At 44.0% G+C, this 26,740-nt stretch overlaps 1 protein-coding gene across 4 annotated transcripts; it reads left to right on the top strand.

Annotated features, from left to right (window-relative positions):
* The first annotated feature begins 1,771 nt into the window (after window positions 1–1,771).
* On the top strand, window positions 1,772–20,874 carry GJA5 (gap junction protein alpha 5). Of its 4 annotated transcripts, XM_026093348.2 has the most exons (3): window positions 7,124–7,300; window positions 15,437–15,799; window positions 17,988–20,874. In XM_026093348.2, exon 3 carries the CDS (start codon window positions 18,041–18,043, stop codon window positions 19,148–19,150), a length of 1,110 nt encoding a protein of 369 aa, XP_025949133.1. In that variant the 5' UTR covers window positions 7,124–7,300; window positions 15,437–15,799; window positions 17,988–18,040; the 3' UTR covers window positions 19,151–20,874. The 4 variants fall into 4 exon arrangements, with proteins under 4 accessions (XP_025949131.1, XP_025949133.1, XP_025949130.1 ...); XM_026093346.2 differs by lacking the exons at window positions 7,124–7,300; window positions 15,437–15,799 and adding an exon at window positions 1,772–2,038; XM_026093345.2 differs by lacking the exon at window positions 15,437–15,799.
* The last annotated feature ends 5,866 nt before the right edge of the window (window positions 20,875–26,740 follow it).

Raw genomic sequence — 26,740 nt, 5'->3', positions numbered from 1 at the left:
GTGCAAATAAAACATTTTATATTGCCAGAACATCACCATGTGATTTACACGTGGTACCCTTTACACAGAGGCAATTTGGAAATACATTGAATAACTGCTGTCTGCCTGAGAATTCCCCCAGCAAAGATGGCCTGGTTAGTGAGGTAGGGTGCTTAACTTTGAGACTGCTAAGTCTCATTGAAATCAATGCAACCCAAGAATGTACTTAAAATTAAGGAAACACCTACGGACTGTAATGCATTACGATGTTGTACTGTTCTTTGTACTTATCTGGCTTATTTGTTCACCAAGAAAATATCGCAGAGGGACAGAAATTACAGAAACAATCTAAAAGCTGTAAGAGTACCTACAAAACAGTTGCATTTAGATTAAAAACTACCAAGTTTAAGACCCAGTTTCTTGGGCCCTTCCAGAGATCATGCATGCATTTTGACCCTCTTATAAGCATCTAACCTGCATAAATTAAAAGGAAAAAATAAATCAAAATCTTCTAACACTTGCTAATGCAAGATACATTATTGCCCTAGGCATCAGAGAACAGTGTAGTTTGGCATTCCTGCTTTTAGTTAAACTAATGAGAAGAAGGAAGAGAATTTTTGAGGTGAGCTCTTCCTTTCACCTGAAATGTGGTTACTGAGTTGTTCAAAGCCTTCTTCTTGTATAGCCGTGTGTGCTCAGTACCTCTCAGCATCTGACTTTCTAGAGACCATACCGCACCACTGAGAAGAAAAGTATGTTCTTCCTATATGGTTCTGGGAAGCAGGTTAAAAACTCCGTTAGCAGAGAGCCCGCTGAAAAAGGGTTCTGCATTAAGCAAAGATTGTAAATGCTTCTCAGTTACTTGTTTTGTTCTCTTCTTGTTACTTTGAAAATGATGAAACTTCTTAGAAAGGGTCAGACAGCATGAACATTTTCTGCATGCAAATCTAATAGCTTGGCTGTCCGTTCTTCTCACTAGCTGCATGCCAGCAAGTATCCAGTGACTTTATGGCACTGCTACTTTGGGGTAGCTGAATGGAGAAGCAGACTGCAGCTGCTTCTGAGGGATATAAATATATTTACAGTCTGAGGGCTCAGGCACTCCAGCGGGATCGAGGACACCTGGGTTCTATTCCTGGCACTTCTGCAGACCTGCTGTATTGTTTTGCTCCTTTCTGTAGCTCTAAATGAAGACCTTTTCCTGCCAAATCTGTAATCTCAGATGTGAGATTTTGATTTGAAAATTTGGGCCACAATAAAGAATTTGGTGTGGGGGCTGGATTGTGAATGCAGGGCTGGGCATTCATTTGATAACAGAATCCCACCAAAGTCATGGCACAGGTGGACAGCATGAATGGCTCACAGGACAACCTTACTTGCACCATTTACCAGCTAGCCATCTGCTCCCTTCAGATATTATTTTATGGCTTTCCTTTGTTTTCACTGAGGCCTAAACAGGAATGAAATTGTGAGTCTTGTCGCTGGCCCTTTTAAATAAATAGCTCTGCCATAGCTCTAATAAGTTTGACAAGTTGGTCCCAGGCCCTGAGCAGGAAGCTAATAAACTTTAAGTTGCTTTTCTATTGTTTTCCTAAAACAATTTAACTTCCTTTCTGATAGCCTCAAATTCCTTCATTAAAAATAGAGTAGCTGGGAGCCAGAGGAAGAGCTGAACTTGAGCCAAGTTGTGCTTACAATACCGCCTGCGTAAGATCACACTTTTATCCTGATCCATGAAGACCCTTTAAAAGAATAGCAGGCAGACAGCTGCCAGTGCATATCAGGAACAGCTCGGGAGCTAGTCTCCCCCAGCATCGGTCCTTCAGGCTTGAGGGAATCTCTAGCCAGTGAGCCGGTGTCAGACCACAGTAGGAGGCTGAGTTCCTGGGAGCTGGCTGAGGTTTGCTTATCCTGTCCAAAGTGTCCTCCCTCAGACTTCTGAGAGCCGAACACTGACAGAGTGGGGGACTCCAGCATGCCCGAGGGTCTGTGCTAAAGCTAACCTTTCAGTGAGCTTCACCAGCTCCTCCCTCTACTTGTGCAGGCTCAGCAGAAAGAGGTAAAGGTTTATCCTTTCTTTTCTTCTCATTTTGGGAAACATATGTATATATATGTATATGGGTGTATATGTGTGTGTATGTAGAGAGAGATGTAGGTATGTAGGTATGTATGTATATGCACACATATATATACTTGTGTGAAGCAGCAGTTCATCTAGTTAGAAGTTTTATATTTATAGAAGCAAGTGAATGCCTGGTGGCTAGGTAGATGAGGACTCCTCTCTTGAAAATGACTTGCTCATCCTTTGGACATATCCTTTGGGCTTTCCATGGTTTGGTTCCTCCACCTGCAAAGCAAGGAGGCTGTTTACAGGAGGTATAATTACATTATCATTTGCAAAGTACTTCTCAACCTCTCAGAGATGATGCAGAGCTGAGAGGTGGAAAGCAGTAGCTGTGAGAGTACAGTGCTTTATTTCCAGTAAAGCTGACAACTAAGCATTACTTTGGGAAAGACAGTCATTTTTCCTCAGGGATATTAAATTTTCTTCCAGCTTTTCTCTCTGAAAACTGCTGGCAAATGGTATGCACACATGGTGACATTTTCACAATTTTTTTCTTTTTGTTTCTCCTTTCCTCTTTTCTCACTCTGTGCTGGTTTGGTACTCTGGGGCGGTAAAAGATTGGAGAAAGGATGTCCATCTATAATGGAATGATCGGGGATTTTTTATTAAATAGGAACTGTGACTATGCAACTCTTCCCCCTCACTAAGTGGCCTGTCATTACATGATACTCATGTTCCCCCAGGGCCCAGCCTGTCCTTGAGAATTTGCCTCCTGCTAGAGGATGCCTTCAAGCCATCTCCAGAGGCCTACTCTATAAAGAAGAACCTTCCTCTTCCTCTTTCTATTTCAATCATGTCCACAACAGGGGATTTTAGACAAAATGTTTCACCAGGAGGGAAATTTAGAGAAGGCACTAGAGGTGTCTGTCCAACAGAGGAGGATACAAAAAATCAGGTGTAGTTAGTGCAATAGTGTGGACAGGCATCAGAGATGCACCTACAGGAAGTTTCTACCTCAACAGTTGCTTTTTTGTTTCCCTGAAATTTCCCATTGCAGTAAATCTGATATCCTCCCCAAGCACACAGCCCTCTCCCATGCCAAGAAAGGACAAGACATTTGCACTTCAAACAGTCTCTCGAAGGTCTTAAATCTCAGAACATTTACCCACATTTGAAACAGCTTTCCAGCAAAGGCAGATGCTCCAAGAACATCTACTTTATGTGAAGAAGCTCTATCATATGTGAGCTCTCATCTATACTACTACATTTTTGCAGACCTTTTGCATGAATTTGTTGCCTTGCTCTTTTGTATTTTTAAATGAATGAATCCTCCATGAAATATCCATGGGATCAAAGCTGAAAAACTCATCACACTGATACTCTGTTCGTCATGTATCTGTCTTCTGCATGAAAGGGAGTAGCTCTGATCAGGCAATGAGGAAAGTACAGGAAATAGAATCAAAAAGGGACCACTTGGCTTATCAGATTCAATCCATTTGAATAACAGGCAAGTACAACACAAATGGCCTTTTTTAAACTTACTAAGCTCTAACCTAAATCTCATTAGGTTTCTGCCCTCACTTCTGCTTCTGGAATGCTATTCCAGCACCTCCTTCCCCGTTCTGTTGCTTAGAAACCTTCTGATTTCCAACCTAAATTCATTCATGGCCAATTTATATCTATTTGCTCTTGTGCCACACTGTCCTTTAGCTTAAGTAGCTCTTCTCTCTCCCTAGCACTTTCCCAACCCCCAATTTCTAGAAGTATTTATAGGCACCAAATCTCTCCTCTCTTAACCTTTGTTCTGCCAGACTAAGTAACTAAGCTCCCTTCTAGTATTCACCCTGCAGGCACATCACACCGTGTTTTAATTTTGGAGGGTAGCTGCAGTAGCATGGAGTTCAGTGCAACATAATTAAATGCATAAAAGCTTGTAATGGTACCTGAGCTATTTTCACATCAGCTCAAATACCTCTGTGCACTACTGCAGTCACTTCTGTGACTGATGAGTAAATACGCTCTGCATCCCTTTGATCATCTTGTTGCCTTTCTTTGCACCTGTTCCAGGCTGAATCTCTGTCCTGAGCATGAGTGAGCGGCACTGCACACACTGTTCTGGTGGAGTCTCACAGCCTCTTGGAAAATGACATTAATCTTGCTCCCTGCAACTGGAAATACTGAGAACTCACTTGCCTTTTTCACCCTCACATCACATCAGTGGTTCCTCTTCATTTGATGACTTTTGCCCACGACTTTCTCCTCCTCTTTCAGGCTGACTGAGAAACTCCCAATTGCTAGGAGAGGTCCCTGTTCCTCTCCTAGTGCATGACTTTGCACTCTCCCATTTTACCTCACGTCAATTACTCCAGTCTAAAAGAACCCTCAGTTCTAGTGCTGGAAGCCACCTCTGTCCTGACAGTACCTCCCAGCTTTGTTCCATCAGCAGATTTCATTAGCATGCCTACTTTCAGTGCCAAGGTAATTAACACAAATATTAAAAAAGATCAGTCCTAAGACTAATCTTTGAGCAGCCTCATAGATAACTTCCCTTCTACCTATTAGAGAACCAGTGTCCCAGTTCTGCCAGTCTCTTAGCCACTTGAGGACTTCTCTAATAATCCCTGTCTTCTTCAGCTGAATCTTTTTCACTAATTGCTTCTTCTGGAACACTGTATCAGTCTCGAGAGATAAGATCTGGTATGTTTCTTTTACCTGGAAGGTCAGGAATCTTACCCCAAGAAAGCCATTTACCTTTGATCAAAACATGGTGCATTTTATCATATTTTTTTCCTTTACCTCCCTGTCTTTATTTCTCCTTTCCTTCAAAATCTTTTCTACAGCATCACAAACTGCTGAGATCTGCAAGCTGCACAAGACAAGCTGTCATCTGTTCTTCTCATGCCCCAGCTGGGGGAGCATTCTCTTCCACTTGCTCTCCTCAGTCAAACCATAAAAGCTTTGCATTGCAGCCTCTTGGGGAGGGGAGGAGAAATCCTTCTTCCCAGCTTACCAGCAGGCAAAATAGCTATTTCTCTAGATGTGGAGCAGAAGAAGCTGCTACAACACCTCTGTTTTCCCTTGAAGAGGGTGCAATGGGGAAGAGGAGGGAGGACATGCCAAGGCTGGGTGAGACCGCTCACCCAGGATACATCATCTCCACTCACCTTCCTGTCCCTTGCCTCCTAAACTGCCTTCACCCATTTTCCATCTGTGCATCAAAATTCAAATGATTCCCTGAAAACAAGAGGCCTTAACAGTTACCTGATGTACACAATGCATGTACCTGACAGAAACCTTCTCCTCCTATTCACTTAACAGAACCAGACTATATCAGTTGGATTCAGAGATTAACTCTGTAGAAGAAAGAGTATTCCACTTTGGAACAATACTGGAGAGGGAAAGGCCAAGGAGTGAGCAAGGAAAATCAGATCTGATCACCCTGAATGTACAGCAAAATGTCAGCAAGGCAGGGAGGGGATATTACATTTCAGATGGTTCACACAAGTACTGCATCTCTATAGCACATGACAAACACTTGACAAGGCTTAACTAACCAAACCCAAAGCCTTCTCTGTGAGCTAGGTCTGTATTAACATCTTTGTTTGGATACTCCTATGGTGAGGTCCTTGACAATTTCACTGGCGTAAAATCAATAGGACTTTACATAATAATGCTTTACGGAAATTACTCCAGAAAGACCTAAAGAATACAGTGATGTTCTTGCTATGAAATTTCATCACAGGTATACAATTGCCAGGCAGGGCAGGGGAAAAACAACTCCAGAAACATTCCCATTTTCTCTGAAGTTAGAATGAAGTGGTAAATTATTATGGGCTTCTCCATACTAGGAGTTTACTGAGTTGCTAGGGTAATTTACAGTGTACCTCATGTCCTGCACGAATCAATGAGGATTTTGCGTGAGGGAGATTAGCCTTCTTGGAAAGGAGATGCACGCTTACTTCAGAGCAAGAGTGTCCACATAGGACGTGACTCCACAGTGGCCTCTGAACAGCACTGTCCCTAGGTAGGCAGGCCTTCAATTTTCTGACTAAGCGGGGTACAGCAACATTAGTGAGAGAGTGGTGATTAGGCTAGAAGAGTTGCCAGCCTTGTGTTTTAGTCTCAGGACCACATTGACTTCTTGTTCTATACTAGTTGTGGCATAGGGACTGCTGGCTACTATGTTCTGGATGAGAAAGATCTAGCCCAGGAAGGACTGCTGGAGGAACATCCATCAGAGCTTGTGTACGGCAAGCCGATTCTCAGGGTACTGCACAAATCACATTCTCCTGACATTGGTTCTTTGAGACCAGCCTTTGTCCAAGCCAGAAGGCATTTCAGATCCACTCTCATCACTGGGGCCTGATGTTTAGCAGGAATGAGAGGTTAGATTTTATACACATACATAAAATACAAGAACATCAGACCTTTGATATGTCCAAAGTATTTTTAGAAAAGTTGAAACACTCATGCATCGGATAGTGAGGGATGGGGGTCAGAAAACACCTCCCCAGATCAGCAGTTTATTCTCTATTTATCCGTAAGAGGGCCTGTGACACCTTCCTTGGAAGCATCAAGTGCTTCTGGGACAAGGCTCTAACAGAGCTGTGCCCCTGGTCTAAGCCAGCAGAGCAAGTCCTACCTTACTTGGAGAGGTGCAGGACCCTGCTCCTTATGAACTCTGCTTTGCCTGGCCGAGCTTGAATAAGAGAATCAGAAAAACATCCTTGGCTGATGTCCTACGTGGGACCTTCCTAAACTCTGGCTGGGGTAACTGCAGGGTAGCCCACTCTCTTCTCATTTAAGGATGGCTTAGACCATGGCATGTTATCTGAGGAGAAGGTGCAAGGAACAGCAGTAGTGGCAACTGGAAGGGACAGGACAAAGCCAGCAGTCAGTGCATTGTGTCAGCATGGGGAGGGTGGCACAGACAGAGACTGAGAATGGAAAGGGAGAAAAGAGATCTATAGTCTTTAAAGGAAAAACAGTGGGAAACTAGGTTTGAAAATAGATTAAGCTGGAGGGGGAGGGAGGGACAAGAAAAGTAGGTGAAGAAAGAAGAGGAAGGAAGACAGAGAGCCAGTGGGGAAGACAGAAAGTGACACAGAAAGGGGGTGGAGAAAAAGAAGGGAAGAGAGAGAGAACCATATTAAAGGAATAAAACCAAGCAACTGAGAAGAACAAACAGTCCCACTCAACTATAGAAGGGAAAAGCGCTAAAGCAAGGAAAGAAGCAGTAAAGATACTGGAAATCAGGTAAGTAAGCATGAGGGGGGAAACAACAGAACTGCAGATGCATCAGTAGGGAATCAAGCTGTTGGGAAAATAGCATGAGGGGATAGTAGGACTTGGTGAGGCAGGAAAAGAAGGATGGCCAAAATAACTTAAGAAATGTACTTTTTCTTTTCATTTCTCTCCAAAACATTCCCACTAGTAATAAGGTGGGCTTGGGACACTTTAAAAATTAAACCCTTTTGCTATGAGCAGCTACAGAACTGACAGAGGAGCCTCCCTGAAATGAATACGCACACCAGTATATTTTCAATGTACAGGAAAGCAGGATGAAAGCCCCAAATATCCTCAGACAGTAAAATGTGCAAATTGTAGTTTCTGTTAGGTCCAATCTCAGCATGCTGTCGGGCTGCTCTGGGGAGGGTGGTGAAGGGAACTCTTACCCATGAGAGGCTTCCAGGGTATAAATGCTTTATGCCTATTCCAAGGCGTGCAGAATAGCTTCAAAACATCGCAGCTTCTTTTCCTTGAGAGTACTGTATCCCTGCTGCTTTGTGACGTGGAGCCTGGGAATGCAACTCAAATGTACAGAATTGCCTTGCTTGTGTCTCCCAGTCATACGTACTGTGTGCGCTGCGGGTGGAATGCCTTTTTTCTCCATCCTGACACTGCTCAGGGCAGCCCCAGCAAAGAGACGCACAGACCTAGAGGGACAAACACTCTCTCCCACTAGCAGCTTCTTCTTTTTATTTTAATTTCTAACTTTTTGTCCCCTTTTTGTACTTGGAATAATTACTCAGTTACATTTCCATAATTTAATATTTCTAGCATTGCCACCACAAGTTTCAAAGAATACTCCTTTTTTTACTCCTTTATCCTTCCGCCTGGAGAGGAGCAAAGGGAATGAGTGTAAAGGTGGTCTGCTAATTGCCACCTCTGATCCAGCCTCAGATCTGTGGTGACCCCTTAATTTCCCAGAGGAGCATTTTACTGGTCATTTGTAGTATCTAATGAGTTTTGTGAGCTTCTGATTTTAATAGCTCAGGTAAACTGAGGCAGTATCTCTGTTCCTGAAGTACTGTGAAAGCTATCAGAGGATTATATAAATAGTATTTCTGGACAAATCTCAAATGAGAAAGTCATGGACTGAATGAACTATAATTGCTGAGCTCTTCCTCATCACTAAACTTGTCAGAGTACCTTGGTGAAGCAGTATGTATGTCCCTACTGCTGCCTATGTGAGCCTCTCTTTGTGGCTAAAGAACTTTACACATGGAATATATGCGTGCATGTGTGTGTGCAGCCAGGACTGTGTTAAACTGTTATTCAAAATTTTTACACAGTTTCTATATCTGCACCAAAATTCAAGGAATTCTGCATTTGCTGGTCCTTTGAAAATCTACTCCAAGGAGAAATTACTACATTTCTAACTTTTTTCCCCTTTTCTTGAGGGTGGAACTCTAGTTTAGACTTCCTGAGGGTTCAGGGTTTAAAATACTCATCAGACTCTGGTCACTTGGGAACTATGTTAAGTATTCCTGCTACTATAAGTATTTGTTTGTTTTTTTTTCTCCACTCAGCAATATATTTTATCATATTTTAGTATTTAGGGTTTTCATAGGAAGAATTTAAAGCTTGACAGAAAATACAGAACTTCCTACTCCAGCCTCTCTTCTCTTTTTGACCTTCAGAGAGATTTCACACATTCTGCACGTTTGTCCTTGTTTTCTGACTTATCTTGCAGCATTGAAAATAGACGAGAAGGAATGAGTAATTCAGCACTATACCATGTCATTAGGGAGCATATTTCAGAGACTGCTCCACACTTCGGGTGCTATTGTATGAGGCACAAGGACAGAGGCTTAAAATTAGAAATGGTTCCCAGGAGGCACAAAAGAAACTTCAATCTTTGGGCTAAGAATTCATATAGAGGAAAAGAAATCAATTTTATGGCTATTGATAAGAAACAGAAAGATCTCTGTCAACAATATGCTAACACTCCATCTCTTTCCTGAAAAAAAGAAATATCCATGCCATATAGTGAGTAATGAGACGCATGCCTCTAAGTCTCTCTAGTGTATCTTTAAAGAGGAGGCAGTGTTTTTTAATGTAAGAACAAAGAGTTTTACACTCACTTTTCTATCTTTCTTCACTATCTTTTTGATTATAGACATGCAATGAGAACAGTCAAAAATTTCCATATGAAACTCTTCCATCTTAGAAGCGGAAAAGCTGAGGGGTGCCTCGGTCAAGGTGTAGGGTGGCTCTGGAAATGGGGCTGTCCAGCAAGGGTGACTAATGCACAGCTGCAGGGTCTTTTGCTGCATTCAGATGTCCAGTGAAGAAAGGAAGGAATAGCGGGATGAGAAAAAAAAATAGTCTCCAGTTTAAAATAATATAAAGCTTTCTAAGAGGACTGGATTTTATTCCCACTTCTTACTCCAATTTCCTATGTTATATTGGGAGAAATCACGTAAGCCACATTTCTTCACAAGTTACCCCTAAGTGGTGTCTCTCACTTTCTGGATGCCTGACTTTTAGATGTGGTCTGACTCAAGGAAATGATAAACTTTCCCACTCCAGTATTAACTGAAGAGAGTTGTGCTTTGAACATATGTTGTATAATACTAAGTATACTTAAAAAAAGAAAAACAGACTAGCAGCATCTCTAATCAGCTTTCAGAATTAATGAACATTTTTTATCTTAATCTCTCACTGCCTTAGTTCCTTAGCTGTAAAGTTGGGATAATACCATCTCCTCACCTCCAAGTGGTGATGCAAATAAGTAAATTAATAATTGTGAAGCAATCAGATACTGTTGTGATGAAAGCCATAGGAAAACCCATGAGGAAACTAATAATTCTGTCTTTAGAACAGGACTTGAATAATGTACAGTAAATGAGGCACAGGCCACCTACTGAACAATGAAGAGAAAACAAAACATTGAATAGCTGCTGTTCAAGAAAGCCCCAGCCAGGCTGGCACGGAATAAGGCAGGCATCCTGTGCAAAGAATGAGGTGACAATGTGAGGATATGGTTAAAGACTCACAGCCATGAGGCACAGGCACAAAGAGATTGAATTAAGACTGCTTAGAAAACTAACTCCCAGCTGCTTGGTTTTGCAAATTTAATATTAGTTTGGGGTTCTTTTTTTTAAAGGGTGTGTGTGTGTGTGTGCATATATATTGTACACACACTGAGTATGTAAAGTAACCCACTCACGAGCTATCGCCAGACATCGTCCTGAATGAGAAATGAAATACTTGGAGGCGAGGATGCAGCAATCAGGTTAAAGTGTGAAGAGAATCCTGCAGATCTTCAGAAAAAAAGAAAGACTGAGATTTGACAAGGCTCTTGATACTAAGTGAGAAGTAGATAGTCGCTGAAAAATTCCCCTTTCTAAAGCTGAAAACATTAACAACTGGGCAATGTAAAGAGTTAAGTGGTCAAAATTGCTGAAAAGCTGACGCAGGGTTCAAATGGGGAGCTCAGCTGTAAGGGAAAAACTGGGAAGGGACAGGCAGGGAAACATGATGACGTGCAGAGGGGGAGGTAAAAGATAGAGAAAGTCTGTGAATAAGAGCCCTCTCCTTCTCCCATTAGCTCTCCAGTCCCTTCACTGTTTTTTTCAACACTGTTCTGACAGGCATCATTTGCAGTCTATGGACCAACCTAAAATCACATAGACAACTTTTTTGTTGCCATATTGCGTCCAAGGTGGTGCCTACTGTCACCTCCATGTTTCCTTATAGCAGCTGCCCCTACTGACTACATAGTGCTTACGATCAGTTTCTCTCAGCAGAGCTTGGGAACTGCTTTCCTAAGCCAGTCCCAATATTTCTCAGCATGTTTCTGCTCTCTGGCACTCCCTTTGCCCTGCTTGGCTGTCATATCAGTGTGTACAGCACTGCCCAATTTAGTATCAACCACAAATACATATAAGTTAGCTTCTCCTTACAGAGATAAAGATACTGTAAAGAGCACCAAGCTCTGTAATCCTGAACTGGATGTTCTTCATCCTGTTAGTTAAGGAGTAAGCCAAATAAAATCCATTTGCCTGTTTGCAGCATTTATGTCAGAGAGAATTGATTTTTTTTTTCCTAAAAAAGCACATGTGAGGCTTTACTTGGCTTACACCAAGTCCAGTTTTGTTGCATTTGTTGGGCTAAGGGACCACCTTTGTAAGGCATAGAGAGGATCCCAAGAGAATCTGAGGGGCAAAATGCAAGCCTGGATACCGCTATCATGTAGTTACCCAAAGCAGGATTTTCAAACACTGTGGGCCACATTCAACCCTCAGCTTGACTCACCTGAGTTCAAGGTCTCCTCTGTTCTTGGTCTGCAGGGTCTACATCAGGCAGATCTTGGCCCTAAAGTTTGTATATGTTGAAGCACAGTTGGACCTTGGCCAAGAAAGAAAAAAGGCAGCAGATGTCCTGGATAGACAAATAAGAAGAATTTAGCTAAGTGGAAGACTCTGCAGTTTCCACCACCACTTGAGATGAAAATATTCTACGTAATACTGTCCTCTGTGTGTGTAACACATCCCTAATGTAGACACTTGGAGGTGTTGAGTGATCTCCCTCTGTCTGTGTCTCTGTGTGCGTCAGGGTATGTGTGTATTCAGGAGGTGACAGGTCATTCAACTCCCTTATCTTCTCACCCACTCTCTTTTTTGTGAACTCTGAGATCCTCCACATTTGGAGAGCAGGGGGAAAGGACACCTCATCAAGGAATAATAAGCTGTCTGCAACTGCAAGCAAGGCCAATGGTCTGGATACCAGCATGACCCTTCCAGAAATTGCAGTTAACTCAGGATAGCAGAGAGACAAGTGACACTGGATGGCTGTCTTCTAGCACAGAAGCTGTTAACACAGAGCTCTGTCTTTCCCATTTGATTTAAGCACAGGAATCAAAATCACTGTCTAGAAAGGAACCCACATAAATGTGCCAGTACATTTTTTTAAGTATAAAGGAGTATGAACATATTTAGTTCAGATCCATGCACAGATCAGAGTTGTAAAACTGGCTAAAGAACTGGCCTATTTCAGGCCGAAACTTTATGATAAGCACATGCTGTTGCATATGATGCCAGAGGGATGATGTTTGGATCGCAGTGCCTAATGGGTCACTGCTCATCCATCATGCACATATATGAAAGAGCCAACATCAGTAGCAGTGAACAAAAAGATACATGCTGAGGTGGGTTTTAGCATCAATTTGTGTCCCAAAGCCCTGAGAAGCCTCTGGAATTGAAAGCATTGCACCCACTCTGCAGAGTGCAGTTCTAGCTTTATCCATCTTCTCTTAATGTTGTAAGCCACATGCCCCCAAAAGCCTTCCTGTTCAGGTCCTAGCAAGAAAGGAGCATGACACACTTGTACTGAAAAGGCTGCTTCTTCCTTTTGGGCACTGATGGTGGCTGTGGGCTCTATCAGAAATAACAGACACTCGTCTCTTAGAAAAGCACCCCTCTGGTTGTGTGCCTGCTACAGAAGGGTAGGTGCCAGGTGTGCCTGTTACAGAAAGGTAGCATGAGAGGGACTTCTTTCAGATCACCAAGAGAGTATTGTCCTGGGGCACAAGATAGAAGGGTGTCAGTTTGCCCTGCAGCTACTGTCTGTGATGGAGTCTGCGGAAGCAGCCTTGTGTTGCTGTTGTGAAGTCCAAGAGGCAGTGCTGCACAGAAAAAAGGACACAGGTTTGCAAGTCACAACCCCTGAACTCTGTCCCCATGCTGCTACTGACATAGTGACCTTGAAGAAACAGTTTGCTCATTCTATACCCCAGTGATCATCATTTGCAAGATAAAGGTGACAGCACCTGCACTCTGCTGGATGCTGTGAGACAGAGGTACTGCTAACAGGGGGCCAGAGATCTTTAGGTGAAAGGTACAGCTCTATAAAAAATCAGTATTAACTACACTGTCCAGTGCCGAGCTGAAAGTGTTCTTCCTAAGTGTCTAGAAGTGTGAACAGCCAGTTTTGCAGTGCTGGGACCACTCTGGCCTGACTGTCACCTGACAGTTTGTAATGCTTCCCCAGGGAAAAGATCTCCACCCATGTACCCCTGCGGTTGCTCTGTTGTGCCACACACTCCAGTGGACCTGGTAGGAGGTGACAGCTGGAGGAAGGGAGGCCACACGCAATTCCTAGGCACTGACCATGCCATGACTGGCCTGGATGCTCCAAGTAAGGCAGGCTGTCAAATCTTTCATGTCCAGTGCTTAACAGATATGATTCCCTGTCCATTCGGTGCCTCAGAAGTGGGAGAGTTGCTGCATGGCCTCCATACACCAGGGCTGTGTCTGTCGCATGACCCTGTTCATAACATCTCATGCCCCAGGTTTAAAGTTGGTCGGGAAGTCCAATTATTACCAAATACACAAGGGCATCAAGGCACAAATATAATGGCTTTGAATTCATTCCTTTCTTCCTCTCTGAGAACCACACTTCCCTCACACAAACAGGCCTTTCTCAGGGAGCCTCTCTGAGTGTGTCTGGGACCTGCCAAGGGGAAGAGGTGAGCTGAGAGAGAGAGAGCAGAAACAATGCTATAATAAGGCTCTCCACTTTATTTTAGAAACATCCTGCAGAGATGGCGTCCTCCTGTCACCTTCCTTGTGGGAAAAGTTACTGTGAAGTGTTGAACTCAGCTATTTATATCTCGACTGATAGTCTTGCCTGTCTTCTAAAGAGAGGGAAACCAGTAGATTCCTAGCAACCCCTAGGGAAATAGGATTATGCTGAGAAGAGAATTGTGTAGGGAAAACATTCACATGGCAGGAACAGCCCGCCTGCCTCTTTGGTGTGAATTTCCCAGCTGTTCCCTGAAGCCATGGCTAGTTTGACCAGAACCAGTGCATCTGCCAGAGCAAGAAGCAGTGATGCGAATTGCCTGCCTGTCATTCAGATCATGTGGCATCATGAACAGAAAGGGCAAAACTGCTCTGAGAGCTACAAACACTTATCCTCCCACAGAAGAAGGTAACACAAAAAAGAATAGGAAGCAGCAGTGATTTGTTTGCAAGCCAACCTGATGTACTAGCAGGTGCCATCTCTGCAGGGGTATTTTTATCTTGGAATTTGGCAGTCACAAGGCCTGGAGCTGGGTGGATTCCACGCCTGCTGGTCTGCAGCCTTGATATTTGGTTTTCCCCAGCTTTAATAGCGTTCCAGGTGATGATTAAGCCAGGATGGCCACATGGTTGGGTTTGTGCCAGGCAAAGCTGGTCTTTGTCACACACACGTTCCCTGTTGCCAAGATCTCATGACTGCGCACAACTTCTTTGTTGACCCAGTAGAAAGCTATCAGGCAAAAGCACAGCCGTGCAGTGGCACAGCCCGAGGGTCTGCATGAGTATGCACAACTCTCCTATCAAGACATTCTGCTATCAGGTGCTGAGACCCTGCAAAGATACCCAGAGCTTTTTTCGCTGAGTCACACCAGAGTGAGACCAGATTTGTCCAAATAAGTCCAAACTAGGAATATAAAAGGCCACAGATGCGCACATGCTGAGAGGTAAAAGCATGTGGGGATGACAGTGGTCTGGGAAAGACAAAAAGGAACTATATGGAAAATTCCCAAGAATAGTAAAGCCCTGAGGAGAAAGGTTAAGTCACAAACAGTCCTGCAGAGCCAGGAAAAGCTGTCAGGAGGCGATAGCCATGCTGCTTTGCTTGCTGTCAACAGACAACTAGATGTTTTCTTCTGTTGTTTTAGGAGATTCTTGGATGGGGAAGGAACAGCTATGCAGTATTGGGAGGGAAACAACCTTCTCTTGGTATCAGAAACCCATCCTCCTTTTCCACCTACCTCCTTGCAGCAGCCACCTGGTTCTCTGTTGGGCTGTAAACAGGCACAGGAGATATTTGGCTCTTTGGGCAGCACTTGCTTCTCAGACAGCAGCTCTTCCTTTAAACAGCCTGTGCATGGGAGCAGCCAGCAGGGAAGAGCAGAGGGAATGGCCCTAAAATCCAGTCTAAGCCCCACAGCTGTCAACCTTGGACCATTCTGATACACCTCCTCTTAGAAAAAATTACATATGTGTGAGGCAGGTAAATTAGTTACTCCCATGCCCATTGTCATTTTTTATTTCTGGACTGTTCTTGCATTTAAGAGATTCAATCTTTGCCAGCCTCATGTTCTGTGCATTTCAGTTTTACAGTCTGCACATGCCTAATGTAGCAGCCTTCCCTGAGAAAACAAGCCACAGTAACACCCCAAGCTGTACCGGGTAGAACCAATGTGAAGACATGCTTGGTCTGCAATTCCAAACATACATGGCAGCATAGAAAACTCAGCCTTGCTGCAACCAGGGAGAACTTTGTTCATTTTTACCCTAATGAGCGAGATGAATCAAGAAAAGGCAACCAGTCAACTAGCAACAGCAGGAGCCATAGGGACACCTGCAAACAACACGTACTCACATGGAAAAATGGGGAGACCACTGATCATATTCTGCATGTGTAGTTGTGCTACAGCACACTGAACCTTGGACACACCAGTACAGCAAACTCTAGGTAGGTAGTTGCCATGTCAGCACTCTGCAAGGAAAATTATGCTGATTTCAGTAATACAGTACAGGTAATTGTCTTTAAATATTTCCCATCACTGATTTATCTGCCTATATTTAATCCTTTGGCTACTCTAGGTGCTCACAGGACAAATCATGATGCTAATTTCTCCAGAATGCAGGAACTACACCAAAGCCAGGAAGTTCAGAAGACAGGAAAGACCTTCAGGTTCACCATTTTTACCAGTGCAGATAAAGGGAGACTCTGAAAGATTAGATGATTTTCCAGAATAATTAATTGATTTTCTGTGTTACTGCCTCTCTGGTTCTGGGTTGACAGCAGATGAAACAGCTTCTATGTAACTCCAAGCAGAAACCAGGATCTACATTAGCATGATTGCAGCGTTCCCGTCAGGCAAGAGCCAGAGCCCATCTTTTGCTTCCTGGTATGTTCTTTCTTCATTCTCACACAGATCCCAACATACAGAGGAGGAAGCAAATGATCACTTCCCATCTCCTTACCTGGGGGAATCCTTGGCTTTCATCAGGGCTGCATTCAGTAGCAACAGGAGTTTAAGGATTCAACTTTTGATGGTATAAATTGTGTGCACTGCTATGTTAAATTGTATCAGTTACATAACTGGCAGGGAGGGGAGGTTTGTTCCCACAACAATTGCATCTGTGTGTTCTCCAGCTTCTGCACACAGGAAATCTCAATATTGCTGCAGTAAATTTTCAGCATTTAACAGTGTCTGCTCTCCACAGCCATTCTCTGCACACTAAAAACAATTGGCGCTTAAAAACAAGACAAGGGACAATAAAGAAGGAGGGTTAACACTTCTGGTCCCTACAGCTTGGGGATTTACTTTGTCTAGTGGCTTTTGATATTTCATTTTGACAATTATTAAGCTTTTCATTTATTTATTAAGAGAGCATTTTCAAGAAGAGGGACTGTGGGAGAAATTATCTCCAAGGTTACATTGTGCACTTTATAGCACCTAGCCCTTGGTTCATGCACAGGGGAGAGCTTCACAGTGCCCTGGGAAGGTAAGTATGGTGAGTGTAACTGAATCAAATAATCTCCCATGCACTCCCACAGAGCCACACAAAGGATGGATTAAGCCCATCATTCTCTTTTTATCCAGAGGGTTAAGTGACTCGGCCAGAAGCAGACTATCAGAGTCAGAAACAAACTAGAAGCAGGTTTTGCTGCATCCTGAAATCGCAATCTTACTACCAGCCCACTTTACCATTCCTCTCATCAGACCACCTACTGAACAGCAGTTCCCAGGAGCTGCTAGTCCTTTGGAGGCATTTCTTGAGAGGCATTTCAAGGGAGACTTTCGTCTGTTTGTTTGTGTAGTTTGAACTGAGAGTTTTATTTCAGAGCTTAAGAAAAGGGGAGGGAGCAAACCCCACCACTTAGATTTTGCAGCAGTTCCCTCTTCAGACAGACAGGGCTGGCAGCAGAGTTAGGCACAGCTCACTGAGGCCTTTGCTACTCCCAAAAGCATTTGCAACTTGACTGAAACACTCGGAGCTAGCGACACCACAAAACCAAAGCAAAACCCATGGGCGACGGGCAGGTGGGTGACAGGAAGGCTCTCTATGCATTTCTTTTAGTGGTAGCACCAAGCTCAAAAATGAAGCCCAGTGCTGTGAGCACTTCACATCCCATATGTCTGTGCAGATATTACACAGAGTCAATGGGAGCTGCAGACATATAAAGCCCCAAGGCACTGCTCAGACCGACCAGTAGACTCCAGTCTTATCTCCCAGAGGACCAATCCATTTAAGGACTCCCCAGTGTAAAGTTTCCAGAAAGATGAATATTGCTTTAACTATACAGTCCATTGAGGATGCAATATGCTGACCACAGTGAAAGGTCTTTCTGAACCAAGAAGAAAATCTGGCTCATCCTAAAAAATTTTATCAGCCTATTTCACAGGTTGTAGTTGGATTATGCAAAAAAGTCATTTTTTGTTTCAGTAGCTGAACCAAAAAAAATTCCAACACATTGTTTTTGATGGATGTCAAACAAGTTTTCAGCAAACCAAAACTCGTTTATTTCAGGTTAAAAAACTTCACATTTTCTGTGACACAAAGTAAGCCATTTCACTCTACAGATTCCTTGTACAGCATTTCCTAATCTTTTTTAGAACCACTCTCTCTCTTCTGTCCATTTTCTTCCACAGAGGCTGTGTCTGATTCTCCCTTCAAGGTTTCTCACCCTTCCTGGTGAGCAAAAATGGGGGACTGGAGTTTCCTCGGAGAGTTCCTTGAGGAGGTCCACAAACACTCCACAGTGGTGGGGAAAGTATGGCTGACCGTACTCTTCATCTTCCGGATGCTGGTACTTGGTACAGCAGCTGAGTCCTCATGGGGGGACGAGCAGTCTGACTTCATGTGCGATACCCAGCAGCCTGGTTGTGAGAATGTCTGCTACGACAAGGCTTTCCCCATCTCCCACGTCCGGTTTTGGGTCCTCCAGATCATCTTTGTCTCCACCCCATCTCTGGTGTACATGGGCCACGCGATGCACACAGTGCGCATGGAAGAGAAGAGGAAGATGAAGGAAGCAGAAACAGAGGCCCGGGAGATGAAAAACGACGGTGACACATACTACCAGCAGAAGTGCCCTGTGGCAGAGAAGGCTGAGCTGTCTTGCTGGGATGAATCAGGAGGCAAAATTATACTCAGGGGCAGTTTGCTGAACACCTACGTCTACAGCATTTTGATTCGCACCGCTATGGAAGTGGCCTTCATCGTGGGACAGTACATCTTGTATGGGATCTTCCTGGAGACTCTATATATCTGCCAGCGGGCACCTTGCCCCCATCCTGTCAACTGCTACGTTTCCCGTCCCACCGAGAAGAACGTGTTCATTGTCTTCATGCTGGCTGTGGCAGTGCTCTCTCTATTCCTCAGCCTGGCTGAGCTGTACCACTTGGGCTGGAAAAAAGCCAAAGAGAGGTGCTCTCGGGCTTACAAACCCAGCCCCAGCACAACCCCTGGCAGACTGGAGTCTGCCCCACAAGTAGAGAGGGCCCAGATGTACACTCCCCCTCCAGATTTTAATCAGTGCTTGGCAAGTCCCAATGGGAAGTTCATCAGCCCCTTCAGCAACAAGATGGCTTCCCAGCAGAACACTGCCAACTTCGCCACCGAGAGGGTCCACGGTCAGGAGGATGCTGCCAGTGAAGGGCCCTTCATTAAGTCCAGCTACATGGAAAGTCCAGAGGTGGCCAATGAATGTGCAGCACCTGCCTTCCCTGAGAGCTACTACAATGAGAAACGCCGATTCAGCAAGACCAGCCGTGCCAGCAGTAAGGCTAGGTCGGATGATTTGTCTGTGTGACCTGTCTCCAGGAAGGATAAGGAACAGTCTCAGCAGCTAGTAAAGTTCTGCAAGGTGGACTCCAGACTCTTGCCACTAACCTCTCTCTTTTAACACCCTCCAGCTCCTTTTCAGTGAACATTATTGCCATATTGCAGACAGCCCTCCTCACACCTCAAGACAGAGGCAGCCACTGGGGGACACACCCCTGGAGGCTGAAGAAAGGCATCCTCTTGATGAAAATATGGCCAAGCAGGGCCATCCTCACATCTCATGGGACCCACAGGGACTGGGGACTTAGCTGCAAATTGGTAGAGCTGGCTAGCAGACTCACTCAAACATGAGGCCAGCCAACCACTGCAACACTATATTCAACAGACTGGACCTCAACTCCCTTGCATCTGCTTTGGTGTCCGTTTAACATTTGCTACATCAGCTTGGCAATTATACAAGCTGATGCTACACGTTGGTAGGTTTTCTAAAAGAAAGAACTTCTCTACTGCTTTGTTCTCTCTCTTTCTAAGCCTCCCTTTCTCTTCTTGAGCCCAGATACTTTATACCAGTTTACCTATACAGTAAATCCTACTTGAATTTTTGACACTGTGTATATAACTCTTCCCATAGATAAGGATTGTCCATGGTCCCCTAAACGCCACTGCCTCGTGTCTAACTTTGAAATCCCTTTCTCATTCCTACTTCAGAAAAGCAGATTGGCCCCAGGAGCCCTGGGATATTGGTTAGGTGACCAGCTGATGAAGGCTACGGAATTTTCCCCAAGATATTTATGTCATCAATTCTAAGCAAGATATCCATTAATAGAAATAGAGATTCTCCTGTGAGAACATATATTCTACTGGTAAAAAAAAAGGAGGAATTATCACGTGGAAACAAAGTGATTTTTCCCCCCTTTAAAACTCATCTTTCGAGCAACCTGAATGCTGCTGAGAAGGTGCTACCAGCTGCCAACTTGGGAGAAAAACATCCTGTTTATCTGCAGAAGGGGTGCGGCCTGTCTCCTCTCCTCACTGCCCTGCCAAAACACTTCAGCATCATTTGCATGGAGCGAGAGTCCTCTCCGGGCCCCACGCAGCATTCAGCTTTTGGCTGCTCTCTCAAGCCTGTCAGCCAGTGAGAGCCACGATATTTGTCCTCATGAGAGGTCTCTTCTGCCATCGGTTCCTCTTCATCTCCACTCCATCCCTAGTGCACATGGCCTAAGAAACCAGCCATGGACCAGCTCTTTCCACCACTGCAGCCATGCAGAGCAGCTGCTGGAGGCCAACACTGCACAGTGAGTCTGGTGGATGAGGTCTGTAGGCAGCTCCCACTCCAGATGCATTTCCTCACTGCAAAGCTGACATCCTTCTTTTACAGAGATACGCTAACCAGATCTGCTCCGTTCTGTTTACCCTGCACTGCCCTTTCACAAATGGGCCATAGCTTCCCAACACAGGACTCTGTGAGCATATGGCCTGGGACTAGCTTATGAGAGGGCCGAGCCACTCCCTCTCATACGGACTGTTGAAAGGGATTGTGAATGCTTGCTCCTGACACATTGTTAGATTTGGTACAGTTCCCTGTACACGTACATACATTGCCACTCACAGAGCGGAAAAAAGTTTTTTTGTTTGTAAGGTGTTTTTCGTACGTGTATTTTTTAATCCTGAAATGACCTGCGTGCTCTCCTTAACATGAGATTGTGGTCAATTGTGCCTAGGTTTGTCCTAATAAAGTTCTAACTTCAACTCCTCTTGCTGGTGTTTCACCTCTCATGTGACTGAGAATGAGCTGCTAGCATCAATCGGACTGCCCACCAGCCTCAGCTGCTCAGAGATCACAAAAATCCCCTTTGCCCAGAGTGGCAGGAATGAGGGGAGGGCTTGGCCAGGGGGATAAATAATAAACACTGAGAATGATTGATTCACTGACTGTTCCACAAACAGGATCCCCCTGCAGCTCCCCTGCCTGCCTTTGCATTACCAAGGAAGAATGGAAAAAGCTGGCCCAAGATCAGCAGCCCTGCCTGTAGCAATGGAAATACTCCCTGCAGGCCTTCCTTAGCACACTTCTATACCAGAGAGGCCACCTGTTATGAGAGGCCAACTGAGCAGGAAAAGGTCAGCAAAATCTGTTCCCTGAGCATCCAATCTTTTGTCCATCAAAGTCAAAGCAGTAACACACCTTGAAAGGCTTTTTAGGAGGTGAAGTTCAGAGAGGCAGAGTCCACTGTTAACCACCTCTACAAAGAGTTCCTGTAGGAACTGCATCTTAAGATGCAGTTGTCCAGCCCAAAGAAAACCCTTTCTGTCCCCAGCTGATACCTCTCCTTCCTATACCCAATCAGATGCTTATCTCTTGTTCCCTCTTTCTGGCTTTCACAGGCTCCCTTCTCCTGACCTTGAATCATCCTGTCCACCCACAGGAAGTGCTCTTCCTTCCTCTCTCTACATAATCTCCCATCTCATGGGACTCTGCAAGCTGGGAAGCAGGAGAGAAGTAAAGTACTGGGTCCCAGCAAGGAGCCTAAGAGGGGCCATAAAGAGTGAAATCAGAATTTGATGAAGAACCAGAACAAGGACCTTTAACTATGTGAGAAACTGCAGGGACAGTTTAAGATTATTTGGGGGATTTCAGCCCAGAGGAGGATGCCACTTCAGCACCCACAGCCACATAAGGCAGCAAGGAGGCAGGATTAGTCCTAGGAGGCCTGGGCTTTTTTAGTTGGCATGTGTACAGCCCTGAGCATGTCTGTCCCTTAGGATGCAGCCTTGCTGGGAGAAATATGCAATGAATAAGTCAGCAGCTTATTAAAACATATTCACAGCCAGGTTTTCCTTGGAAAGATTCTGTGCAAGCACTAACCCAGGCCTTGTTAATAAACTATTCTTGGTTTATGACAAGCAGTGGCCCAAACTTTAAAACTCTATGCTATGGGCACTCAGAGCTGTAGCATCTCTGCTAGAGAGTAGGGTTTGGCTGAAAAATGAGGATAAGGCTATTCTCTATCTTATTTCAGTCCTGTAAAATCTAAGCATGTTCATAGGTGGGGTTTTGACGGTCTTCGAGACCACAGCAGTACAACCATCTCAGCTGTCTCCCAGCCTAGCGAACACATGCATGAAAGCGAATAGTCCCCCTCTGACACTCTTTTCTTAAAGCCCCACTGGTTCTGTCTTCTAGATATAAGAAGTGGGGAATATTTGATGGATGGCTGTTTGCACTGATGACAGACCATAAACTTACGATTCTTGGAATCCATTGTCAAGGCTGTCTGGGCTATCATACCACAATGGGAGCATATTTACTACAGGAAGTGAACAGAGGCACTGGCCTGTCATTTCAGACAGATTTTTTACTTATTGCTTTGTACCGGATGGATGGATGGATGGACGGACAATCTTATAGTTGTGAGCTAAATAAATATTATTTATTAAATTCAGCCCTTGAATAGGCACTGAATCTTTAACCAGCAGCATTATGAAGACCATATGCTGGGGCGAAGAAAGAGAACATGGGAGAACATTTCATTCTGCACTCACCCCTCATTTCTTGAGAGTCTTACCTGCTCGGGTTAGCTCAGTCTCTGAAAACTCTGAATTCTCCAGAATCAAACTGACATACAATAGAAATACACTGTCTTCAGTCTTCTTCTTCAGTACACTTCAGATCACTTCAGCATTGCCTCCTCTAACGGGTGTCTGAAGTAGCCAGACATCAATCGTGTTCTAAAGCCATTTATTAATCAGCTGCTAAGTCTAAGATAGGAGAGCAGGAATATCTGCATTTTGCCAAGCTCTTAAAACCAAAATATGTATTCCTATAAAGGGAAAAGCTATGTTTAAAAATACATAGAATGCCAAAACTAACAAAGCAAGGAATCAAGACAAGCTCATGCCTGTAGTCCCTCTCCTCTCTCCGAACAGCATAGTGGGAGAGTTTAGCAAGCTAAAAGACAAATCAGGGAGAACCTGAGAGGGTTACTTTAAAGTAATGGCTGATATAGAGCATGCAAATGAAGCAAGTTGTTTCCTCTTTCAGAATATGTGAGCAAGGCAATACTGAAGCAAACTCAATGCTGATAACATTTAAGACTGTCAAAAGGGAACAGGCAAAAAGATGCCAGACTATACCATCTCACCTCAAACACTTTTCCACAAAATATCATTGAGGCCACGGACTTAGGAAGATTCAAAAAACAAGAAAAATTAAAGGATCACATGTTCATAGGAATAATGAGAATGTTCTTGATTGGACTGCAAATGGCCAAAGAATGAGGAATACAGAAATTCATGTTTCAAGAAGTTAGTGTAGCAAAGAGTCTGCTCTACAGCAATGCTGAGCACTCCAGACTGCCAGCAGCGGTGGGAGCTTTGGAGGCACAGCTCCCAGGCCAATGCTGCTGCTGCCTCCCAGGAGGCCTGGGCCTACAGGGGAAACAAGGGGAACTGCTGTCCCCCAGGGAGTCCCCTCTGTCACTACTCTCTTTCGAATGTCTCAGCAACAATGCAGTCATGCTGAAAGGATGGCAGGAGTACTTTCAAGCCTGAGCTTGGCAGGAGAGTCAAGGTATGGATGGCACATATGGATTCTCTCGTTCTGAGCCCACGAGTAGCTGGCACTATCTTCTGCTTATCCAAGCAAGAAAGAATGACTTTAAAAACTGGCATGGAGCTAAAAGGCATTAGAAGGGATATTGTGTCACTGTTTCAGTTATACTCCACTGCTGGTTTTCTCTACTCAGCAATGTTACCCTGGAAGCCTGATGCTTTTCTTCCGACCTTGTGAACCATCATCAGGCACACAAAAATCAGAATTTCCCAATGGCAAAAACAATGACATAAAATGGCAGCAGCTTCTTTGTAAATGGCAAATAAATAAATATATAAATAAATATCCCCAGGTAGCCCTGTTCAGGGCTCTAATATTAACCTGGAAGATGTTAAAGAAAACAAACTGGGGGGGGGGGGGGGGGGGGGACCAATACTTGTGCGATGTGGCACAAGGGCAAGTTCTTGTCACATTCAGCTCTCAGGGCTGAAAGAGCTGGTAGCACAGTGAGTGATCTCCAACTGTGACTAGGACTGGTTTGCAGTAAGAAACACCAGAAAAGGGACTGGTCAACATTTACCTTTAGCAGTCAAGTGAGGACCAGGCCTCCTCCCCCTTTTCCCAGTACAACCTCTAACTGCCCAAAGGATTTCTGGCACCTCCTCCCAAATATGGATTACAGCAGGATATCCTATACATGGCATATGCCAGTTTTTGGACACACACATGCAACTGTAAATAAAATGCAACATTTCAGTGATTAGGTTACCAGCAGCAGAAGAGGCGTAGATGGGCTGAGAATAAGGACAGAGCATGGCAACTTCTTAAGATACGCTTTTGCAGGGGAATAATTACTTGTAACTACACTTTAAAGTACTATACTAGTAGCTTTGCTCTTGCCTTAAGTGGTTGTTGCTTTTAGGGTCTAGATGATTGAAGCTCCTTCTGGGGACCACAGGAATTTCAATACCAGGTATATCTCTACAACATTGTCATGGAAATGCAATGACGGAAAAAGAAAGAGGATCGGACGAGCTTATAATACTCACTCTAGCCAAATAATGCAGAAATACTTCATTTTTCCTCCAGTGAACATTCGTTTACATATTTTAAAATGAATTTGCTGAGACCACATTCACATACCACTACTGGTTTCCCACAGACATTTGAGCAATTGAGTTTGAAGGGGAACAGAGTTCTCAGAAAGTGAAAGTCAGTCACAGAAACTAAATTTTTAATTCATTTGTGTAAATATTCACCCCAGAGGCTGCAGTGTGTTTCTCAAGTCGTCAGGAAGCAAAAACAATACTGTGTAACCAATCACGAGCCAAACACCACACCTCCATTGGAGAATATGTAATAAATTCACAGAAAAATGTTTTAAAGATACATATTGGTTAAATCAGTAAGAGTAAACATCTCGGAGAACTGTGATCTACTAGTAATCTGCTGGTGGAAACAGTGGTTACATAAAATATATTTTTAGCTGCCTTTCACTAGGCTCTGTGCTGTGCCTGAAATGTAGCTGGGAATCCTCTTAAACCATCCATGAATACTGCAAAAGGGTAAACGGAGATAAGGGGTGAAGAAGACCCCACTTTCTTGACTGCTCACAGAGCTCCCCTGGGCAAATTCTAATTTCTCAGCATTTTTTAACATAAATACTTTTCACCAGTTTGTCCTCCTACACAGAAGGTTTCATAACATCCTTGCAAGCCCCTACACTTCACAAGCACAAATGTAGTGAAAGCATATGAAAGCATACTGACTCAGGCATAAAACTTACTCCCCCATCCTCTAACGCAATCTGCCAAGCTAAAGCAGGGTTTCCTTTTCTACCAATTAACACGAAAGCACTGGTCTCTGGATGAATAAAAGTAATCATACTGTGTTTGTTGCCAAGAAGCATTCCCCCAGAGCAAGCCAGGAAGCAAAATTGTGAAAAGCTGCAATATTTACTTATTCATTTAAACTTATTCCTGGACTGAGGCCTGTAAGACTACCACATTAAATGTTCCTCCGTTGAGGTGTCTACATTTTATTAGTAAATTGGGCAATCCTTTTTTCTTTTTTTATTTCTGTATCACATAGGCTCAAACTCCATCTGTCTGGCATGTGATAAGCTCCTGTGAGGCAACAGCTCCGCTTCGCTGTTGGCATGACCGAGGCCAAGCAAGGCAGAGAATTCTGAAGACAACCTCCAATTTTTCATTCTTTGGGGCCATATCCTTTGCACTAAAGTCTATAGCATCCCTCTCCTCAGATACATGACAGGCTTGAACTGCCCTTATGTGAGACCAGCCCTCTATAGACTACTGTTATTTTTCAAGAGGACATCTCCATCTGACACAGCTGGATCACAGTGGGAAGGTGTTCAGGGATTACTCTGAGCTGGATTTTGGAACTCACTATTCTCTTTCTCATGTAGTCAATTTATACAGGAAGGGCTAAGACACATGCAGCCAAGCAACCTAAAGACCAAAGGAACTGTTAGTGACCTACGGGAGAGTTAAATTTTCTTGTTCATGTTGGACATGAACCTAATCTTAAAAAGGCACATCAGCAATGGACAGATATGAGACAATATATAGCAAGCAAAAGACCCATCTAGTGATTTTTCTAGAAACTTGATACAGGCATGCCATTTTTAACAGCCCCCCCTCAATAAAACCCGACACTTATATTCAGCTACACACAGGGTTTCACTAAAAATTACTTTCGCCACCAGCTCCTACCCTTAAAAGGAATCAGATTAGCAGGGAGAGGCAAGCTTGAGGTCAGAAACTTGCTGCTCTTTGTTTGGGTTTGCTCTTTCAGTAAATGTCATGCCAGCTGTTCAGTCTGGGAACAAAAGTTTGAGCTTGAAAAATACTTTTAATGGAACCAGTTTGATGGGTGCCAGTCTAAAGGCAAGGAGTTTCAGAAACAAATGTCTAAACTTAGCCATTGCTAAATAATGTATTCCAAGGAAGCTGTGTTCAGTTCCCACCTTGCTTTTCTTCCATTTAAGCCCTGACTCAAGAAAGCACTTACATATATGTTTTAACAGAAATTATCATCATC

The sequence above is a fragment of the Dromaius novaehollandiae genome, chromosome 1, assembly GCF_036370855.1.
Source record: "Dromaius novaehollandiae isolate bDroNov1 chromosome 1, bDroNov1.hap1, whole genome shotgun sequence".
Classification (NCBI taxonomy): domain Eukaryota; kingdom Metazoa; phylum Chordata; class Aves; order Casuariiformes; family Dromaiidae; genus Dromaius; species Dromaius novaehollandiae.
The sequence above is the reverse complement of the archived record's forward strand: the minus strand, read 5'-3'. Positions and strand labels throughout refer to the sequence as shown.